The following is a 22,465-nucleotide window of genomic DNA, read 5'->3' on the forward strand; positions in this document are numbered from 1 at the left end:
TACAGTAGAAAGAAGCAGAAATTAGCATTTTTAATGTAGTTTCCCTCTAAGGTCCCCTTAACAGGATGAATCACAGGGGGGAGAAGGGTCTACAATGATAATCCAGCTGTCAGCACCTCCTTGCTTCTCCAGCACTTCAAAATAACGCTGAACATGGCACGTACCGGTCTACCCATGCCATAGGTTCGGCACCACTGCACTAGGCCTTTTCAGGGAAAATCTTAGCTGGGTTAGCGGTGGTGGGTGCAAGTGTCACTTCACAATCCTTTAAGTGAAAGACATACAATGTAATCCATCAAAAGGAAAACGGCTTCAAAATGTCAAAAGAACACAAACATCTTGTAGTTAATAAAAACATTTATTTTGCTTTTTTTATTTAATTTTTTTTTTTTACAGAACAACCTTAAGTCTATTGTGAATCTGAACATCCATCTGTAATACGCACAGCGCTTGCTAGCATATTCTGCCTGCACAGACAAGAGGGGGCAGGGACTGTTAGAGAGCTATGGAGGAGTGTTTTACTGTAAAGTCTTCCCTTTCTTTCTAGATAAGTGTGGGTGATTTCCAGTGCTGCAGAGGAAGATTGCTTTACCAGACTTGCATGACCAGGTTTGGAGCAAAAAGTTTGATCTCAAGGCCCATTTCACACCTGCACTTGGCAGATTCTGTTACACATTCTGATATTAATTTATTGGGAAAAAAATGGCGCAGCCGGTGTGTTCTCTGCAATTAACAACAAATGTGTCACAAAAGGTGAGCAGATGGCCTTCCATTCACCTTCAGTTTTTACGCCCCATTAGGCTCTCCTTAAAACGGAGAGTGTAACAGAGACCCGATGCAGGTGTGAAACAGTCCTTAAGATGTTAGCAGCTTAAATGTTAGATAATGCCATAGTTCTGCATTTTATCTGGTTATATTTCCGGTCACTAATTTTTTAGTCATGCGATTGTAAGAAACCTCTTTCAAATTTAGCAAAGTAGAAAAAAAACTTGTTGCTGAAGAAGCTTAGAAACAATAATTCAGCAGCTCACGCAATTGTAGACCCTAGTCAGATATTGCTCATTACATACTGCTGGGATCTATTGATGATGACCAGGATAAAAAGAAGCAGCTTTAGAACCAGAACTAGCTCCATCACAGTGGTTTTACTTTTATCACATACAAGAAAAAAGGAAATGTCCACACATTCATGACAGACTGCAATTTACACTTAAAAAAAAAAACTCCAAATAAAAGCCTTAGGTAAGAAAGGACCAGAACCAGGAATGAAAGCTGCACATCCTCGCACAAGTGTTACTGCGAGACCGTTCTTGGTTCTCTAGAAATCAGAAGGGGACATTCTCCAATATAAAAACAATAATAAAAAAAAGCTTTAGAAAAGCAGCCAGCGGGAGTCAGCGTTGTCCTGGACGAATTAACCTCCCATACATGTATCAGACACAGCTGGGACACACAGCTACACAACTGATCACACATACATGTAGCAGCACTGACAAGCTTGTGTGTGGTTTTTTTTAAACCCAAACCGCATTCATAAAGATATAACTGGATATTATAGAATGCAACACTAAGAGAGCGTCTACCAAAAATCTTCTATAAAAGATGGGACCTCTTGCAAAGATCACTGCTTTTTCACAGTATGATTGGAGCAGACAAGGTGCCATGTGTGCATTTAGTCCTGCAGGCCATACTTGTGCACAGCTGGTATATAAATAAGTAAAACGGAGGGGACAGGGAACCACTGAATCACTGCTCAATCACAAGTCTGATCCCTACCGGCAGCACATGAACCCTTCCCTAGTGGAGAACTCAATCTCTCCAAAAGGGAAGGAAGATAAACAAAATATGTTGTGAGGAGAACGTATTTCAGCATAAATAACCAGTAAGTGTTTTCTGTCGGCGCTCAGAAGACGATGGGGTGCAAAGCAGTCTGTTGAAACGAAAGGTGTACTGTCTTTCAGTTGGCTCCTAACCCAGAGCGAGTGAAGCCTTCGGTATTTCATTCTTGTTTAACCAGATTTTGATCCGACTAGCTGCATGAGGCCATCTGTGCTCATGGATTTGGGTCGCTCCAGAGGGAAGCCAAGGGCACGGCTCCAGATGAGCTGAGACAGGACACCCAGAGCTCTTGACACACCAAAGAGGACTGTATAATAATTCATCTCCTTCATGCCATAATACTGTAGGAAATATAAAATGATCAGTTATAGGCACAATCTAAAACTATTCATATTGATAGTATTACCCCTCTTCAGTTATATACAGCAAAAAGAAAAGGTATGTAAAGTAAAAAACTTGAAGTCCCACCCCTCCCGACTCCACCCATTCACAGAATAGGAGTTTTGCATCTGATCAGTAAAGTCTCTACTAAAGATCAATTAAAATCAGGAGTCATCAAGTGCCCCAAATGAATGCATAGGGACCAGATGAATGCATATGTTCAGCTACTGCTTTGCCTACCTGTAAGAGGACACCACTATGAGCATCTACATTGGGCCAAGGGTTCTTGGCTTTCCCTTGCTCCAGTAACACATTGGGGACAATCTTGTAGAGTTGAGCCACCAGTTTGAACATTGGATCATTGGGAAGATGCTTTAGAGCAAATTCCCTCTGACATGTGTAGCGAGGGTCAGTCTTTCTAAGGACAGCATGGCCGTACCCAGGTACAACCTGTCACACACACACAAAAAAAAAATTAAATTGCATCACAAAATGAATTCACGGCAGTACTATTATACAGTAACATGTAGATTGTCCATACCCTGCCAGAATTCAGTGTGTTCCAGATGTAGTCTCTGAGTTGCTCATCTGATACTTCCCCACCCAAATCCTTTTGCAGGCTTGTTAACCACACCAGTACCTCCTGTAAGTAGAAAAGAAGAATTAAAAAACCTGTACAAGAACCAGAGTTCAGCACATATGACTGCCTATATTTATACCTGATTGGCCAATCCATGGAGAGGACCAGCAAGTCCATTCATAGCCGCAGCAAAAGAGAGGTATGGATCAGACAGGGCACTGCCAACCAAGTGACTGGTGTGTGCACTTACATTTCCTCCTTCATGGTCACTACAAGGGAACAAGAAGGTCATTAGTAGGAAAATAAACTAAAACAGCAGCTGAACAGGTGAATGAAATGAGCAAACAACAAGACCCCCACATGGCACCAGCCATACAGTGAAGATAATTAAAAATAAAGCAGCATTGCAGATGGGATGGGGTTTCTTGGTTGAAACACATTAGCTTATTTTATAATGATCAGGAGGTGCCACATTGCCTCCATTACAGATCTAGTAGAATCTATTGTAGCCATCATCTTTTGATAAATACAGGGTCCAGAAGATTTGGGAAAACACTGCATTATCTGTATATGCGTCCACATAACATCAGATACCTGTGGATGGTGAGATAGAGTCTCATGAGCTCTGTAAACTGGGGGTCTGTGTATCCGAGCATGTTGGTGAAATTGTAGGACCAGTCCAGGTTAGAATCTATGGCCCCAATGCTACTTCCCTCGCGGTAAAGATTACGGTAGATCTTGGCTGCAATGCATGGGAGCTTTGCAATCAGATCCATTGAGTCTTCATAGATCAACTAGAGAGGAGAAAAAAAAAAGTTAATACAATAATACTGTCAAACTTCTCTGCTAGAGTGAATTGACAATGTAACATGCACAGAGGTCTTCTAACTCTGCCCAATGACCAGGGGCATTCTGCAGATAATGCATTACATAATATACAGTAATTTGAAAAAATTAGACAACAAGCGCAGAACAGAGGATAACTGCTAAATTAATGTGGGTCTGACAGCTCATACTCCCAGGAATCGTAGGAAAGCTCCATACAACTCCATGGGACACCTGAATCCAAACACTAGACTTTGTACGCCTCTATGGAATCGATTTATAGAAGAAAGCGAGAACACATAAGTGTCCCAGGGACAATGGAGCTGTGGATTGTCATACATACTGTACTGCCTCCCAGTTCTCAAGACCAGTAGGGTTCAGAGTATTCTAATGATCAACAATTAAAGATAAACCCATCTTAAGTAAAGGGGATAATTTATAATTCTTTAAAGTAGCACACAAGTTCAATGTGCGGACATTAGAACACACTTCCATTGTTTGGTTCTGGGTCATGTTCATAAATTTTCCCCATATGTATGCATTTAAACACACAGACCGGTATTTCAGTACAAGGCCATATGGGATCTTCCAGTAAGTGTCCGTATATAAGAGTAAAAGAAAAAACGCACAATGTAGCAAGCAGACATCTGCTACACAGTTGTCTGCTTGCAGTTCACATCTCAGCAGTACATCCCCTTTACACATGCAGCGTTTGTATAAACAGGGGATGTGCTGCAAAGGAAGCCAATGGGGAGCAGAAGGGGGGGGGGGGGGGTCCCAGGCCATACGTTGCAAGGACACTGCAGAATCCCCCCCCCCCCCCAACATGTCTGTGAACCAAGCCTTAGAGAACTTAATGTGTCCAATCTTGTTAGAGGAATTGCTTTAGTCACCTGCCATTCTGATGTGAATTACCACTCGGCAGTTCACGTGTAGGTGTGAACAACAAGTGACCACTATAGATGGGTAACCTCCCATGTAGATGTGTAAAAGAGCAAGTCAAATAATTCCTTATAGGGAAAAACCAGACACCACAAGAAACACAGTAAGTCAGGGCAACATAACAGGGATAGTGTGGAAAGAATTTGTTCCAGTGTAGGATAGAAGTTTAGATTCTATCTAGCCCAACTTTGGGGGCTAAGCTGTTTGCACACTAACAGCTTGGGAATCTGCAGAAAGAAGGAGCTCTGATCAAACTCACAGAAGCCCTTCAGCTCATAAGCAAAATTTTAGAAGTTGATTTTAGAAGGTGGCAACGGATAATAGATATAATAAGGATGACCACAGTCAGTGTGCCTGGATCTATGAGCAAGTTTATCATGCTTAATTTTGATGGTAGATTTTCTGGAGAAGGAATAGGTAGGCGTTTCTCAACATAGGCCAACGGCAAACTCAAACCTTATGGGGTTTTGCCTTCTCCCAGAACCACAGTCTGATTATAGATTGGACTTTATTTATTTAAACTACTCTGTGATGGATTAAAATTAATGTTATGAATTAGAGAGGATTAAGACCTAGAGCTACATAGAGGACACTGTCTGTAAAGCAGGAGCGGTCTCCTCTCCCTGCACAGAGGCAGCAGATTTATCACACCTCTTTAGTTTCCATGTGTCCTATTTAGAACAGCATCAAGAAACCCAACACAAAGTACGTCAGCCCTTGTGCCCAGCGCATACATTAAATACTCAGCATGCCCCGTACTGAGCATGTACATACAAGCAGATGGGAGGGATCCTTCCTCAGAGACTCCAAGGACTGGATGACATTGAAGAGTCACATGAGCTCCTGTGGTTGGGTCACATTAACAACAATGGCATTTCAGCTAAAACAAGCACAGTACAGGAATCTCCACACAATCTAATAGCATGTTAGTGCCCCAACAACTACAGAGCTCTGTGTAAATGTGTGACAGACCTGTCACAAAGCCAAGGACATTGATGGGTGGAGAAGGGACACTCATGGAAACTCCTAGCACCTACTCCATTAAACATAACTAGTTTGGCCGACGGTGATGCAAGGACACATATGCGACCTTGCGAAATGTAATACACAAAGCATTTGTACCCGGGGGCATTTAGTTGATTATACCAATAATTTTTTTTATTTTTATTTTTTTACAAAAAAAAAAAAGAAACTATGAACCATAAATCTCATTTCAATATGAACGTAATTCTATCCTTGTGGGATTCTTCTGCCAGGCTACGATTTCAATGTAGCAAAAGGTTTTTTGAAGAATTTATAAATACAGACTGCCCCCTAAAGGAGGATTTCAACACTGCATAATTTAAGAAGAATCACTGAGCTACAAAGATTTTTTAGGTTTCAGATGTTTTTAAAAACTCAGATACATAGTTTGATCAACCAATCCCGATTTTCATTCTAGTAGATGAAACGCACGTAAAATGATCTTAAAAAACAAATATTTGTAGATTAAATTGGTTGTATGTGGGAGTAAAACATAAGGCAAATTCACCAGGATGTGGATGGGTATAAAATGTTACGGGTTTGGTGTGTGTGTAAAGTAACTAGAATTGTGCTGGGCACAGGGTATGAAATTCAAGTAGATTTACCTCCCAGTACTTGGCCTTGTTAACACCTTCCGCATAGGCCCGAGCAAAGTTGCTCTCACTGTTTAGGGCTGTGATTGCAGCACTGAACTGAGACATGGGATGCAGATTGGTGGGAAAGTTGTCCAGCATAGTCACCACGTGGGAGGGTAGAGCCGCCCGCTTTGCCCATTCTTTAGACAGCCAGGTAACCTTTCAAAAAGAAAATATGCAAAATTGACAAATTAAAAAAAAAAAAAAAAAAGACACGCCCATTTTTATATCAGCGTAAGGTTCATCCTTGGTGTCAAAGACAAACTCTGTATTCCCAAGATAGGTTTTTATACAGATATGGTCCAAAACACAGATTCTGCATATGTAGACAGCGCCTTATAAAATTATGTGGCCATAGTGCAAACTACAGCTCATCTGTAAGGAGCAATTTATTCTTATCCACTATAGGTCACCAATCAATGACCTATCCCAAGTCAACCCCTTTCAAGTGTAGGGAGGGAAAACCTAACAACTTGCCATCCATTTGAAATATTGACCATATAAATCGTAGCAGTTACAGGGCAGTTCTCTGGTTAGGCACATTGGGGATAGGAAATTAACCCATGTTATATAAAAAGGAGTTTTTGTCACGAGTTCATAGAAAACCTGCTACACTGATTACCTGTTCTTGAGAGGGCACCTCTCCTGTGACCAAGAGCCAGAAAAGTCCCTCAGGTAGTGGCTCTGCACCTCCTGGTGCCTTTGGCAGCAGCTTCTGGCATTCAGGGATGCTGTAGCCACGGAAGCGGATCCCCTACAAACAAATATCAAGTTGTGAATTATTGGAATCAAACACATTTGTGTTATTTTCTATGTCTGCAAATCTTACCTCATCTGGATCAAGAACGGATGTTTCATAGACTAATCCTTTCATGCCTCTCATTCCTCCATATACCTAGACAATAGATAGAAGATACAAAAAAAGATATTTTGGGTTTAATTTATCCCGCTGTTGAATGTTTGCACAAACATTTGCGACTTAAAACACCAACATCTGAAATGCAAAGAAAACAGGCGCAACAGTGGGGGGGGGGGGGGAACCCAAAAAACTGAACATTGCTGGTCATTCCAATGACTTTAACCTCTTACCGCTCAGCGCCGTACTAGTACTGCGCGGGCTCCCACTATTAGCGCTCAGTGCCGTACTAGTACGGCGCTGAGCCAAAGCCGGTTCGGCTCTGCACCGGAGCAAGCAATCATTGGGAGTCGCAGGATGTCAGCGGTAATGTACTGAAAAAAAACCATAAGAAAAAATATTCAAGGCTATACAGTGAACAACAAGAAAGTAAAAAAAATCCAGTACAGTATTTATGCAGGTCCCTCCTTCCCTTCTGCGTATCGCTTGGCATTCGGGAGAAATTGCAGAACAAATTGTAACATGAGTTTTACACATTTCCAAAAGATAAATTTTATAGCTAAATAAATGTATAACTGACAAAATTTGACCATTCTAAATTTCACCCCCATTTTGATTGAATTATTATGAAGATCTCAAGGGGTTAACAATCTTCCTAGTTGTTTCTCATAGTTTGAGGGGAGCAGGTTTGAAAATGGGTTAATATATAGGGCTTTATAAAAAAAAAAAAAAAAAAATGTTAAACATTTAAAATTTCATTTAAAACAGAAATTTTCCCCAAAATAGTGAAATCTAAAAAATACGGAAAATCGCTATTCGATTTGTAAGCTGCGCGACATCAAAATAAATTATCCAGACATTTCATAAAATTATGAAAATGTGAAGTAGACATATGGGAAACGTTTTTCAGCAACTTATTTAGGTGGTTAATCTGCCCAAAAGTGCGATGACTTTTTAATTTCGAAAATGGAAAGTTTTTCAAAAAATGCATATTTTTCTTTTTTTGAAAATTAAAAAAACAAACCACACATAAGTAAAAGTTCAAACGACCTCCCTTTGGCTAGAACAAAAACAACAAAAAAAACCCCAAAACTATACTGATAACCAAAAATACTTTTTTTTGTCATTTGCCACACAAAAAAAAAAAAAAAAAGAAGAGTTTTCACACTGACTAAAGTATAAGAGGATTTGCTGTACAGCACATATGATGCATGTGCTTTTTGCCAGCATCCCAGTACATTAAATGGAATACTAACTACTGACTAGGAAGCACAATTGCCTTGCAGATAACACACTTTTATATAAAGACCACAAAACAGAAGAGTAATGGGCTTGTGGAAGGAGGATAGTGAAAAGGGGAAAAAACAAAAAAAAAAAAAAAAATTGAGGTCATTAATAAGTTAATGCCCCTTTAAAGGTTTTACGTGACAGTTGATAGTTCCCACCAGGCAGCATTTTCTAGGAATCCCAGTGACTAGGTGCTTGCTGCAGGACTGCTACCTACTACACATGGCATAGCTAAGCATTCTCCAGCTACTCTTCTGGCTTCTCTTACCATGTCCACAGTGATCTGTCCAATAACTGTCTTCCCATGTTGTTGTTTGAAGTTCTTGATTCTTGCTTGTTCTTTGGGAATGAGGTCTGACAGGACATCTTTTAGGTTCTTTATTAAGGGGAGACAAAAGAAAATATGTTAGTAGGCAGAAAATCCTTAACGCTTACCAAGTGTGAGTTACCATTCACACTGAATACCGTACCCAAAATCAACCCAGGGTAGAAACAAAAGACTAGAGCTTACCGTGGAAGAGCTGGCATGGCGAGCGGCAATCAAAACACAAGGGGAGTTCTGTTTGGAGAAGAAAGAAGAGATTGTGCCCATTATTCAGCTGTTTGGACAACAGAGAATGAAAATAACATGCTGTTGCCTGCCAATGAGATTATAGAAAGCAGCCCAGGAAACCCAAGGGATGGGAATAGCCTTCATACACAAATGCCTAATGGCTCTCACAGGTACCTCATCAAATGCAGCATTTCACAGTCACTAATATCAACCAAACAATACAGATCTCAATGAAACCTTTCCATGGTTACACTGGTAACTATGGGACGACAGGTATAGGGTTTCCTCTAACAATGTAATAAGATAACAGAATGGTATACAGATACTGCACACCAGACAGATGAAGAAGTACATTGGTATCCAGCAGAAAAGGAGGTTTTAGGAGAGCGATGTATATGGCTGGAGAAAACGCACACAGGAAGATCAAATCAGCTGTCTGCAACATGGGCATCCCTGTGCCCTGTAACCTACAGCTACATAGTCACTAATAAAAGTGGTGTCAAGTCCCAAAGTCATCAACCTGAAGCAAATCCCAAATAAGAAGAGGGTAGTACAATATACACAGTGAAGACAATAACTGCACAGAAAAACTGAAAGGCCCATAATTGTGTGAGAAGGCAGGGAGCAGCCAAGTATGCAAGTACACTCAGATTTCCACAAACACATGAAACCATTAGCTCAGGGCATGGCTGTGTGTTGCTTCCTGATCATTCCTTTATCATACTTAGGCCCCTTTCACACCAAGGTATATGGCGGCTGAATGCTAGCTGCACAAACAGCAGATGGCATATGGCCGCCATAGGAGTGCATTGTGGACAGTACGGTGAGCAAATAATATTATTGGGGGAAAAAAAAAGAAAGAAAAAGAAAGCATGCTCTATCTTTTGCCGCAACAATCGGTCAATAGCTTTGTGTGGCATCTGTAGATATCACTGAAAAACACCACCAATGTGAAAGAGCCCTTAGGCCTCATGCACACAATACAGGTGTGTATTCTTGGGTAGCAAACAATGGACTTCTGTACAGTCCTACTCACTTTTGCAAAGTTTAACAAATTTTCGAATATATGTTTTCAGCACCAAATCTTCAGTTTTCTAGTGCTCTGCTTGCTGTCATTCATGAGGAAACATCATTGTTGGACCTGCTCCTTCATTCTGACCACTTTTGCTATTAAGATCATGGTGTTATCTACATTAGGGGTGCGACCACACGTTCAGTTTTTCAGATGCAGTTTTTGATGTCCAAACCAGGAATGGATTAAAAGTAGGAGCAGCACCTTTCAATTATTAGCCTCAACCCAATATCATTCAAACATGCTTTTCGCTTCAAAAAGTGCATCTGAAAAACTGCACGTGGGGACGCACCCTTAGCGCATGTCTCATGTCTCTCATGGTTTTGACATGAGGTATTCTAAAAGTTCAAGTCATGTAACTTTCACAGAAGGCGTTATCCTTGTGTTATAGGTCTCTGTTGCCTTGATTCCACCATTAAAGGTGTATTCTCGTCTGGGCATTCACATCCAGATTCATTAATCTGCCATATATAAACATTTCTTCAATTAGATGTCATTTAAAAAAATGTACCTGGGTGAAGATAATTTCTCATAAATGTAGCCATATGGCCCCTTAGAAACAAGACTGTTTCCTTGGATACAACCACCTCTGCTGGAGGGATTGCACAAAGAAACTAAAAGGTTTTTGTATATGAAATGTCTGGGAGTTACTGCATAACACAGCCGATCCTGTGGTAATGATCGCTAAATTCAGGGGGTCAGGCAGGACTGAATAGCGCATGTTGGGCCACCGCTGCCAAAATGTGAGGTGGTCGTATCTGCAGCATATTGCAGCAAACACACACCGGCTACACCCGTGATCGGCATCGCAACATTGGCTCCCCATGACATCATCGGGGAGCAACAATCTGTTGCTACGACTGTCTCTGTTCACACAAAGACCCGAGGTTGTCTAGTTTCACATTATGTATTACAATGTGCAATTTACACATTGTAATAGAGGATGTGGAAAATCCCCATATACTACCATACTGTAGAAAGGGTAAAAAAAAAAACAAAACACATCTATAATATAAATAAACAGTAAGAAACAAACATGTTGGGTATCGCAGTGTCCCAAAATGTCCGATCAAAATGTCATTTCCTACGTTTGAAGGAAAATAGCGCAAAAAGTTGAAAATGCCACTGTCATTTTGCAAAAGATAGAAAAATACTATAAAAACTGATCGAAAGGCCGTACAGTGCTTAAAATGATAAGATTGAAAAAGTCATCCAAACTCCAAAAAAATTACACCATGAAATAGCTACCAGCGCGAGAAGATGGCAAAAAGTTTTTTTTTGTACAGGTTTTATTTTTTGTAAAATGTATGAAAACATAACACCTGTATTAAATTTTGTATCCCCATGATCACACTGATCCAAAGCATAAAGTAGACATGTCATTTGGGGCACTCAGTTGTATAAACCAAGCCCACAAAAAACAGCGCAGATAAATTTTTTTCACCAATTTCACTGCATATGGAATTTTTTCCCCACTTCCCAATACATGGCATAGAATATTAAATACCACAACTATAAAGTGCTATTTGTTATGCAAAAAACAAGCCATACACAACTTTTTACATGGGAAAATAAAAAAATGTTATGGATCTTTGAAGGTGGGGAGTGCAAAATGAAAACGTAAAAATTAAAAAAAGGGCCTGGTTGTTACCTTCAGAGCTCTGACACACGTGTTCAGAAAAATTTACTCCATTATTCTTTATCTATAGCTCAGCTTAGCTTTTGTTTGTTCTAAAATGGGAAGTCGCTTATATCTATACTGTAACTTATCTTGTGACTCCTACGTGGTGTGCCTTATCATACTCATATTTCACGTTCACTTTACATGCCATAAAAAAATATGTATCTAAAAAAATCCAATAAAAGGTTAAAAAAGTTATATACTGTACATACACACCATGCCCGGGATAATCTGTTCCCTGACCAGCAAGGATACTTTTGTACAAGATTAAATACACATGTACTAAACCATTCAGGGTATAAACCCAGTAAATACCAAGCCCTAGCAAGGACAAGATTTTCAGCATACAATTAAAGATACTGGACATGCCACATTTTCCAGAAAACCAAAACATTCACAAAAGACAATCTGGTTTAATCTGCAATATCTGGCAGAGAACAGAGGGAAGGCAGCTTTATCTGATCACACACCCAGCGCACTTGTCATACAGCATACCTACAGCATGAAGACATCACATGTAGGTGAGGGCAGCGCACAAAGCACATTCTCACCACAAAACCACCACAAGGAAACATAGTTTTGGGAGAAGTCTGATGAAAAATCTGTAAGAACAACATCTGACAGAAATCAGACAGGACATATAGAATATCAATGTGTATATGACATACAAAGAGGAATTCCCATCTCCGAGCGATGACTGCAAGGCCCTAACCAATCCTGAAAATAAAGGAGCACGAGTGAAGATTCGGGACAGTAGACCCTTCAGCACTGCATGCAAAGCGGCATTCCCACCCATACAAGGAACTACAGCAAGACATAATAATGCTGTGCTGTAGCTCCTCCAAACCACTTCCGAGCAAGGAGAGAATGAAAAGACTGCGGCTTACACATTGCCATACACAAATTTTTCATGTCAATTTCCATGCAGAAAATACAGTGTAGTCTAGTAGAAGTGTGGGATATGGGGTTAATCTACATTATGAATTATGACAGGTAGCATGTAAATGGCATGCTGCACATCATAAATCATAGGGCACAGTAATTGAAATATTTAAAGCACCCGTACCACTTTTTATTTTATGCTCCAATATGATTCCTATTGCATCCTGTTTAGTGGGTGCTTAAAGGGGCATTTCCATGAAGACAAGATTATTAAATATACTCAGGATAACAAAATAACACATTCTCTAATTCAGTGTCATTAAAGGAAACCTACCACTTCCGATGGTGGGTATAAGCTGCAAATGCCGTGCACCAGCTCAAGGTGAGCTGGTGACGACGCTTATTTTCGTTATGTTATTAAATAGATGTAAAGCGTTTAAACGCTTTATTAATCTTTAGATAGGAAGTGGCTTCACCACACCGTGACCTGCGCCTGAATAGGAAGTGGTGGTGCGCCAAGCGCGGACCACGGTGTGGTGAAGCTACTTTTATATAAAGATTAATAAAGTGTTTAAACGCTGTACATCTGTTTAATAACATAACGAAAATAAGCGCCGACACCATCCCATCATCGGAAGTAATAGGTTTCCTTTAACAAAAATGCAGCATTTCCCACCTCTACCTGTCTTTAAGTCCTGGTGTTTATGATTTTGGATGCCCCTGGATCTGCCTAAATATTTTGAATATGCTCGTATACTTCTCATAAATAGCAGTGCTTTTCGCCTCCTGCATTACATGATCAGCTCAGACATAGGCACTTGCTGCCAACAAGCAGCGTTGTGCACTTACTCTACATGCTACAGGCAGATAAGGTCATTGTGAGTATGTCATTGCATTTTATATCCATCTCATCTCTGAACACATCTTTTTCTGCATGTCAGATACTAGAAGAATGTTCAGAAGCTAAATAAAACTGCAGATAATCCTGGACCATGATAATCTAAGCACATTGTCAACACACAGCCTCTCCTAGCAGAGAGGAATCATGTAGTGTGTGCCCAATCTCTGGAATCTTACACTGACCATCACCGAGTAATAGGAGCTAAAACGGCAATAAAACTGAGTAAAATTGTAAAGTAAGGGATTAAAAATTATCTTGTGTAAACATCACTAAGTGATTACAGTTTGAATACTTTATTTCTTGGCCAAACCCCTTTAATTGGAAAGGTTATTGCAGCTGGGAGATAAAGTGCTGAACCAATAATGTAAGGCATACAGAAATGTGATTGAAGGACTCCCTGCTTCACATTTCTGTATGATGCTATGACTCCTAGTTGTGTACAGTTTGTGGAATCAGAACATTCAGGTTTGTGTGCAGCCGGCCTTATATGCATGAACAGTGTATAAGTTGATAAAGTGTATGATTGATAAAATGAAGTTTGTAATTCCCATTTAAAAAAAATTTATCTCAAAAAGCTGAGAGTACCCAAAACAAATATCTAACTATAATCAATACATAACCTCATAGAGACCTCATGAAAAGCGTGTGTATAAAAAGCACCATTTTTTTAGTTTCATATTCCAAGTGCATTTTGCTGCCACAACCTTTATTTTATGAGATCAGCTGTGAAATATCTAAGGCCAAACCTATTAGACACACATAACATTGTTACCTAGTTATACTTTCAACTTTCAGCAACCTGGGGTTAAAGGACACCTGTCATCAGGTCTGTGTCATAAGTCCTGTCACCTCTACCTGTTTTAGCAGCTCACAAGGATCCCATCCCAGCCTTTATCTAGTTATTTCATACATTAATCATTGTAAAATCATCTATTCTTTATCATGTAAATGAGGCTGGTCACATGGTCAGAGACAGTGATGTCACCCCTGTTACCCCTCCCCTCTCCTCCCCCTGCTCATGTCTGTGTGTAATGTATAGTAAAGCATGGCTAGTGTGTGTTGCATCTGCTGACATGCTGCAGCCTCCTAATATACAGGTGAGAGACACAGACATCAGCTACACATGAATCTGACATGTTCTCTATACACATGGCTGCCTGGAGCTGCTGCATCTCTCCTATACACACACACACACGCACACACAGGCTGCAGGGGGCGTGGCCACCAGCACCAGGAAGCACATCATTATACAGCCTCACATCATTATACAGGCTGTCAGTCATGCACTGGGGGTGTGGCTGTGCCTCCCACTCATGAATAGAGTGGACAGCTTGAATATGCTAATGCTTCATTGGACATTTCACAGGTCATTTGCATACAACTTTAGGACCTCATTGCTTAGGTTTACAGACATGTAGAGGGACAATGAAGGGATAGAGGCAATGCTCTCTAATGGCAGTTTATGAAAATATATTTAGTTTAGGGGGGTTATTTTGCATGACGGGTTCTCTTTAAGCATAGTAATTCAGATTGCGTATACATTTTATTATACATATGGGCAACTCCAGCCACTCAGTAGCCAAACACAAGTATGCTGGGAACAAGAAGTAATAAATTCTGTAACAGTGGACTGGGATTCAGTCACACATTGCCAAGGCGTATGGTCTTTACATAAATCGTATGGCCGGAATATGCTCACACTTCATTCTGTGACATTTGCCTCTGACTATAATAGTTGCAGTTAATGTAGACAAAATAGTGCGGCCTTCTATTGTATTATGTCCAGACAATTTTTACAGAAAGCCAACAGACCAAAATGTCTACCATGTCAATATTCCCCTTAAAGGTAATGTACCACTTGACCCAGGCTGAAATGATGACATGAGAACCCCATCGGCTGCGCAGGATTAAGTGATGGCGCATGAGCCGAGTGACATAAAATCCTTTTTGTTGGATTTTGATGCTTACCATTAGGACATTTATACCAGTGGAACGCCAAGTTACTAGTTGTTAGTCCAAAGGGAATTACAAAGATTCATTTTAAAAGTCCTCTCAATAAAGGTTAGGTTTTAGCATTCCACCTCATTCAATGAAAAAGTGTTTTTTTTAAATACATACCAGAACTGATCAAAGCGAGAAATCAATTTCCCAGATAATCTATATACCACCAGAGCATGACAAATGCACCAATGATGCCAAATTTTTACGGGTGAATGAGTGACAACACATTTTAAGGCAGGTCATGTAGTGTCAGTCATTTTTTGTAATAACTGGATTTAGATAACATTTTGCAGAAATTAAAAAGTTGCAACATGGCAGAATGTTCAATTATGCAACCAGTAGTGAACAGCTAAGCAAAACAGTCATTCACTTCCTACTGGATGGTAAAGTATCCCAAACCTGTGTGATGACAAATGCTTCACACACCCACTGAGACTTGTTACAGCCCTGGACAACACCCGTCCATATATAATACACTAACCAGTCTTGCCCTTGTTTACAGAAGGAAAGAAAGAAACAAATATTTCCAAACATTGAGGGAGATTTATCTCAACTTTCTGAAAGCAAAACTGTTCTAGTTGTTCATGGCAACCAATCAGGGCTCAGCTTTCACTTTTCCATAGCAGTTTATAAAATAAAAGCTGAGCCCAGATTGGTTGTTATTTACAACTAGAACAGTTTTGCTCTCAGAAAGTTGAGATAAATCACCCCAAACGCATTTAGTTCTAAAATGCCAAAAACATAAGACATACAGAAGCTAGAGAAGACCTGCATGCCTCTACCTGCGGACCATCCAACTCAAGTGTCCAGCTCAACAGAAAGAAAAACGTCATCTTACATCTGATGCAATAAGTGACTTACAAGTGGTAAAGATCTTCATCATTGGCTTTCACTTTTCTTTTATAATTCTCTAATGGGGTTTGTGACAATAACTTCTCACAAACTGGACATAGTCTTAACCCTTTAAGGACCTCGCTTTTTTGCCTTTTTTACACCCCCTCCCTCCCCAAATCAAAAAGCTATAACTTTTTACATGTCAAGAGCTCTGTGACGGCTGGTATTCTGCGTAACAAATAGCATGTCATAGTGATGGTCTTTATTCTTCCATGCTGTGTACTGGGAAGCGGGAAAAAAATTAAAGATGTAGTAAAGTTGGTGAAAAAAAAACCACATTTGCTGCATTTTCTTGTGGGCCTGGAATTTACGGCCTTTACTGTGTGCCACAAATGACAAGTATACTTTATCTTTTGGATCGGTGCGATCACGGGGTTACCAAATTTGTATAGGTTTTATAATGTTTTCATAAATTTACAAACATTAAAAACTTGTCTAGAAAGTGTTTGGCGCCAATAACTTTTTTTATACTTCAATGTACGGTGCTTTGGGTGGTGTAATTTTTTGCGACTTCTGAAGAAGTTTTCAATGCTACAATTTTTAGGACTGTACGATCTTTTGATCACATTTTTTAAATATTTTCCGTTATGGGGTTAAATACAATGAAAAACCGTTATATTTTGATAGATCAGGCATTTTCAGATGCGGTAATACCTAATGTGTTTGTGACTTTCACTGTTTATTTATATTTATACCAGTTCAAGGGAAAGTGGGGTGATTTTTAGGTTTATTATAATTTTTTTTTTAAACTTTTTAATTTTTACTTTTACTATTTTTCAGACTCCCTAGGGTACTTTAACCCTAGGTTGTCTGATTGATCCTACCATAATACTAATACTACTGTATGGCAGTATATGGGGATTTTCCTCATTCATTACAATGTGCTGATAGCACATCGTAATGAAAGGGTTAAAACGAGACAGCCTCGGGTCTTCGCTCCCCGATTACTTCACGGGGAGCAAAGTTGCGGGTGACACGCTACTACGTAATGGGCCGTGAAAGGGTTAAAGTAAATCTGCCATCAGGATCATAGATTATACACCAAGTACACTTACATGTTGATTAATGCCCACTTTATCAGGATCTGCCCTTTTAACTTCTTATGCCCTTGATTTTCTATGGAGCAGAACGATCATGCACGGCCATCTGCTCCAAAACTCTCCCTGAGCGACAAGTGGTCTGACATATACGTGGCACCCGATCGTACCCCTCATTTTTGTGATCTGTGTGGGTCACTAAAACCCCCATGATCAGCAAGTTAGGCCCTATCCTGTGGATTATGCCCAACTTGAATTTGTGAGAAAACCTGCTTTAAAAACTCGCTGTCCTTTATATGCCACCATCGGAAGGGTTAATACCCGCGATCTGTGGTATTAGCGGTGAGTGTTGTAATATGCAGCAAACCCCAGCTGTGTACGAAGAGGCCTCACCCAGTGAGCCCTCTTTATACAACCTCTGCACTGCACAAGTATGGCGCAGAGCGTGAAGAGGTTAAACCAATATTTTCTGTTAAAAGTTAACATCTTTATAAGAGAAAGTATATGACAGGCAGCAGAAACAGGCTCTTAATGTTTTAGGAAAAACTACAGTACGTACTGTAACCACATGTGACTTACACACTGCTGCATCCCACAAACCAGTAATTGTTGTTGTTTATATAGGATGTACAATTATAATTTATTTCTGAGATACTGACATTGCCGCTGCACAACTTAACAAATGAGTAACACATGACTAGCTTATCTAACATGGCACTGACCAGGCTGGACCTGACCTTGAGGGCCAAGGACACCTCAGGCACAGATTGCTGAGTAAAATATACAATCTGCTCCATGAGGTTAAATGTAGAGTTATCAGGTTCACACACAGCAAGTGCTGCAGTCACATCTTGTATAACACGGACTGTTAAATTACCAACAGTGTAGAATACATCCTACACAAACTATACAAAAGCTTGTAGTTATCAGAATTCCTATAAATAGGGTGAGACTGTCAGAAACAAGAGGATTCCGTATGATGACGTATGATTGCTGAGGGAACTCCCTGAAATGGAAGGGGGGGGGGGGGGGGATCTCATAACCAAATTCTCATGATGGGACATTGATCCAAGGATTTACATCGATTGCCACATTATAGCCAGGAAGGATTGCCCCCCTCCCTCAATATGGCTTGTCAGCAGCAGTATGGTTTTATCAATTACTGTGAATATGCAATGTAGATTATAGGTTAGACTTTATGGACCTGTGTCTCTACTCAACATAATCTACTGTGCACTCGGCTTTCTTTACAAGTTGGGCACATGTATCTGCAGTGCAGGCCGGTGGCTGTCAAACTATAAAGAAACAACATCTGTAATGCAACAGTTCTCAATCCCACAACTACTTCAAATACTAGCAAACTCATCAGCTGATGCTGTACTGTATATTACAAAATATTTATATCAAATTTATATATAACAAAATTCGCTTCATTACTAAATTTTCATAACTTATAGAAAAATGTTTCACACCCTGACCTCAGATAACAAAGCATGACAAAAATCTTATAGGTAGTGAAATTTCAACCGCACCTAGACTGCAGGCTGATCCACTGGGGGCAATAACTTGTGCCTCAAGAGCAACTGAAAATGGATCATAAAAGACAGCTACAGATAAAAAACACACTACTGGGTACCGTGCAAATGAGTTAATTTAGACTATAGTATGTATTATTTTTTACTATTATCAACCAATACAAAAGCCATCAAATGAAGGTCCAGTCTTTTGTATAGGTTGATATTTGGGAACAGGTTGCAGGGTACAGCCGAGTCCATCCTGCAGGTTTGCTTTATTTGGTATTTGAAGACTTTCTACTAGGCAGAAGTCTGAATAAATGGTTTTACAAAAGGGCCATCCACACGTGGACAACCTAGGGATGCGGCCACACATTCAGTTTTTCTGATGCAGTTTCAGAGGAGGAGCTTCTCTTAATGATAAGTTCTCACCCATAATGACCCACTTCTGCTTTTGGCTTTAGAAACTGCATCTGAAAAACTGAACATGTGTACGGATCCTTAAAGAGGACCTGTTACCTAGAAATTAGCTCCTAGTGCTAAAACAAATGTAGCAGTTTTACATTGCTGGTGTTATCAGAAACCTCCGATAACGCTATCTAACACCCCTGCAGAGTACATTACAAATGCCAGACCGATCTCAGAGCGGTCCAGCGTATGAGGGGGCGGTCCAAGGTGCTGCCTCTTCTCCGCTCGCTCCATAGCTCAGCGGTGACTGCCGTGTGTCAAGTGGCAGTCACCGCCCCTAATCCCGCCACCTTCGTGAATACGCCGCACTGCTTTGAGAGCGGTCCGGTGTTTCTGTTGTACTCCGCAGCGGTGTTAGTTTAGAGGTTTTTGCGATAACGCCATCATTGTAACACTGCTGAATTTGTTTTAGCACCAGGAGCTGCTTACTTTAGTAAGCAGCTCCTAGTGCCGAATTTCTGGGTGACAGGTCCTCTTTAGGTTGCCTTCACAAATTCGTTAGCGAGCATAAGCGTTGAAACGCATATGGGATAGGGCAGAATCCATCCAGTTGTGTTTGGATTGCACCAAGATGGTATTGCATAGCAGGGTGCTGTCACATGCGTTCTTGGACAGTTCTTGGTCCTTTTTTGGTGCATTTTTGCCAGCCAAATACATGGTAAACATCCAGTCCTGAACTGCAACAAGTGACCAATGGATGCAGTATTACATATAGGACATCACTGTTGTGTCAATCAGTTTGGGAACTCCAGGAATCAAATCACTACGGATCAATATGTATGGCAATCATTCATTTCCCCTCACACAACTATCCCCCAAAATGAAGTAATCCCCAGCCAAGTCTGTTCCGGATCAATGCTAACCGATTTGTTTCATGTGAACGAGTAACAATTCGTACCAAGATCAAGTAAACCTGCACATCCCCTGCCACACCTATAGTAGGCATAGCCAGGGCTGCAGGAAAATGTCAAGAGGCTATGGAGAGTGGGGTGTGGGCAAACCTAGAGGGAGGAGGCATACATGCAGGATATATTTACCCTGTACACTACATTGTATTATGGTAGCATCTTATATAATAAATGCAAAGGGGGTCAACTCCTTAAGATAGATGTAATAAGCCCTGTACAAAACAAATCCATTATACAGGGTGAACCCTACTTAAGGACACCCAACTTACAGACTACCCATAGTTACAAATGGCCCCTGGGATGTTGGTAATTTAGTCTACTTTAGCTTTAACAGTTATCAAAGGTGTCTGCAATTAAGCTTTATTGTTAATCCTGTTAACAGTTAGTTCTTATGGCAACCCAAACACAATTGTCACAGAACAAAAAAAAAAAAAAAAAAGGGATCTGGGGTTACAATTATAAACTATACAGTTCCGACTTACATACACATCCAACCTCTCCTGTACACAACCTGGGGACTGCCTGTACAGCAAACCTTCCAGAAATGGGGGACTGCTCAGATCCAATGTCATCAAACATGAAGAGTGATTAGGCCACTGCTCCTGCCCGGGAACACACTGAACACTAGCTCCAGGACATGGCTACTGCTGTGCTATTACATGTCATTATTTATAGCTCTGAATAAATTGCCCAGATGGGTGCAAGCGTTACAATATAGCCCATGATGAAACCATAAATGAGAATCATTCATATTCCATACACTGGGCATTCGCACCTTCAAAAATTCTTCAGCCTACTTCTATATAACACATGTCCATTTTACACACCTTTATTGACAATGCACTGCCGGGTATCCCAGTGACCCTGGTGCAGTCACCTTGCAGAAGTTGTGGCAGAACCGCACTTCACCTTCACTAATCTATGAAGATGTCCTCTGGTGACTGAACGCCCTCGCCTGACAACACAGACAGTCCACTGCCAAAGTGCAAGGAGCAAACTGTGGATTCTCAATCTGTAACCTAGTGAGCCGGGGCGACCTTCCCACTGGTATGTCATTAGGACATCACTGCAGATCCTACCCATCTGCTGCAAACATCCAACTAATCTGCCAGGTGTGGAGTCACCCTTAGGCCCATTTCAGGGACTCTTCCTATAGGACCAAAACTGCAGCAACGAGAACCTAAGAAACCCAAGTCATCTTCCGGAACCGCACGATACCACAACATAAAGCGTGGCCGTCTCTGAGGTTATACATTGGTCTACATTCAGTATATGGTCTATAGGAGCATGCGGACATCTATACCGGCAGTGCCCTGATAAATACGTGCGGTCTAGGAGATGGCACCAGGCAGTAATATGGGGGCAGCGGGCACTATAATGCAGGCCGGTGCACGCCGGGACACTTTCTCCTCGGTGTAATGAGATAGGAGCAGGACAAAGGGGGAGGGGAGCGGCTGCTTCCATGTGTAGGACCCAGACTCGTTGCGGGTCCCTCCATACACTAGGCCGGGCCTTAGCGCTGCGCGGTACATGCGGCCAGTACAGCCCGATACTCACCTTGGCCCCCAGGATACGAGCGCACAGGCGTCCTGCGGTGATGAGGGACATGCTGAGGGAGACTGGAGTTCGCTGTGTTACCAGGGAGAGGCGGAGGCTCCGGAGCACTTGCTGCGTCCTGCTGTAACCGGCAAAGCCGAAGGCGCCTGGAAGGCCGGGGCCGGGACAAGGTTGAAAAGGAGGATTCAGACTCCGCCTCCTGTCTGTGCCGTAGTACGTCACTGCAGACGTAAGGCCGCCATCTTACGAGGGGCGGGATCCTGACCTTTCCTATATCAGTTCTACTCGTAAGGGTCGTTCCTCTAGTAATATGACAATGGGACGCATGCGCAGCATCTTATTAAGCCCACGTCAGCCGCACCCGTGTGACTAGTATGTGGTAACACGCAGGTTACTGAGCTCCTATCTGTCATGTGATTAGTAGTGCGGCACATAATCTCATGTTGGAACTGGCGGCGAGCCACAGTGGTATCACTCCGCCTCAGGTTACCGGGCCGACACGTGACATAGTGCTGAGTTGTAATTGGATGGGCGGCTGCGGCCGTTACTGCAGGCGGGAGGTGAGCGGGATTCAACTCCCAGCATTGTACCTCTACTTTACTATACACTCACCAGTCAGCTATATAGTT

General features: G+C 41.2%; 1 protein-coding gene across 1 annotated transcript; it reads right to left on the reverse strand.

Annotated features, from left to right (window-relative positions):
* Nucleotides 1–339: 339 nt before the first annotated feature.
* CS (citrate synthase) lies at nucleotides 340–22,240 on the reverse strand. Its single transcript, XM_072135091.1, has 11 exons — nucleotides 21,837–22,240; nucleotides 8,880–8,927; nucleotides 8,637–8,744; nucleotides 7,055–7,120; nucleotides 6,848–6,979; nucleotides 6,196–6,384; nucleotides 3,395–3,594; nucleotides 2,940–3,069; nucleotides 2,762–2,863; nucleotides 2,461–2,670; nucleotides 340–2,180 (listed from the first exon to the last, which is right to left on the reverse strand). The coding sequence occupies exons 1-11, from the start codon at nucleotides 21,885–21,887 to the stop codon at nucleotides 2,010–2,012; spliced, it is 1,407 nt and encodes a 468-aa protein (XP_071991192.1). The 5' UTR covers nucleotides 21,888–22,240; the 3' UTR covers nucleotides 340–2,009.
* Nucleotides 22,241–22,465: the final 225 nt, after the last annotated feature.

The sequence above is a fragment of the Engystomops pustulosus genome, chromosome 2 (assembly GCF_040894005.1).
Source record: "Engystomops pustulosus chromosome 2, aEngPut4.maternal, whole genome shotgun sequence".
In the NCBI taxonomy this organism is placed as follows: domain Eukaryota; kingdom Metazoa; phylum Chordata; class Amphibia; order Anura; family Leptodactylidae; genus Engystomops; species Engystomops pustulosus.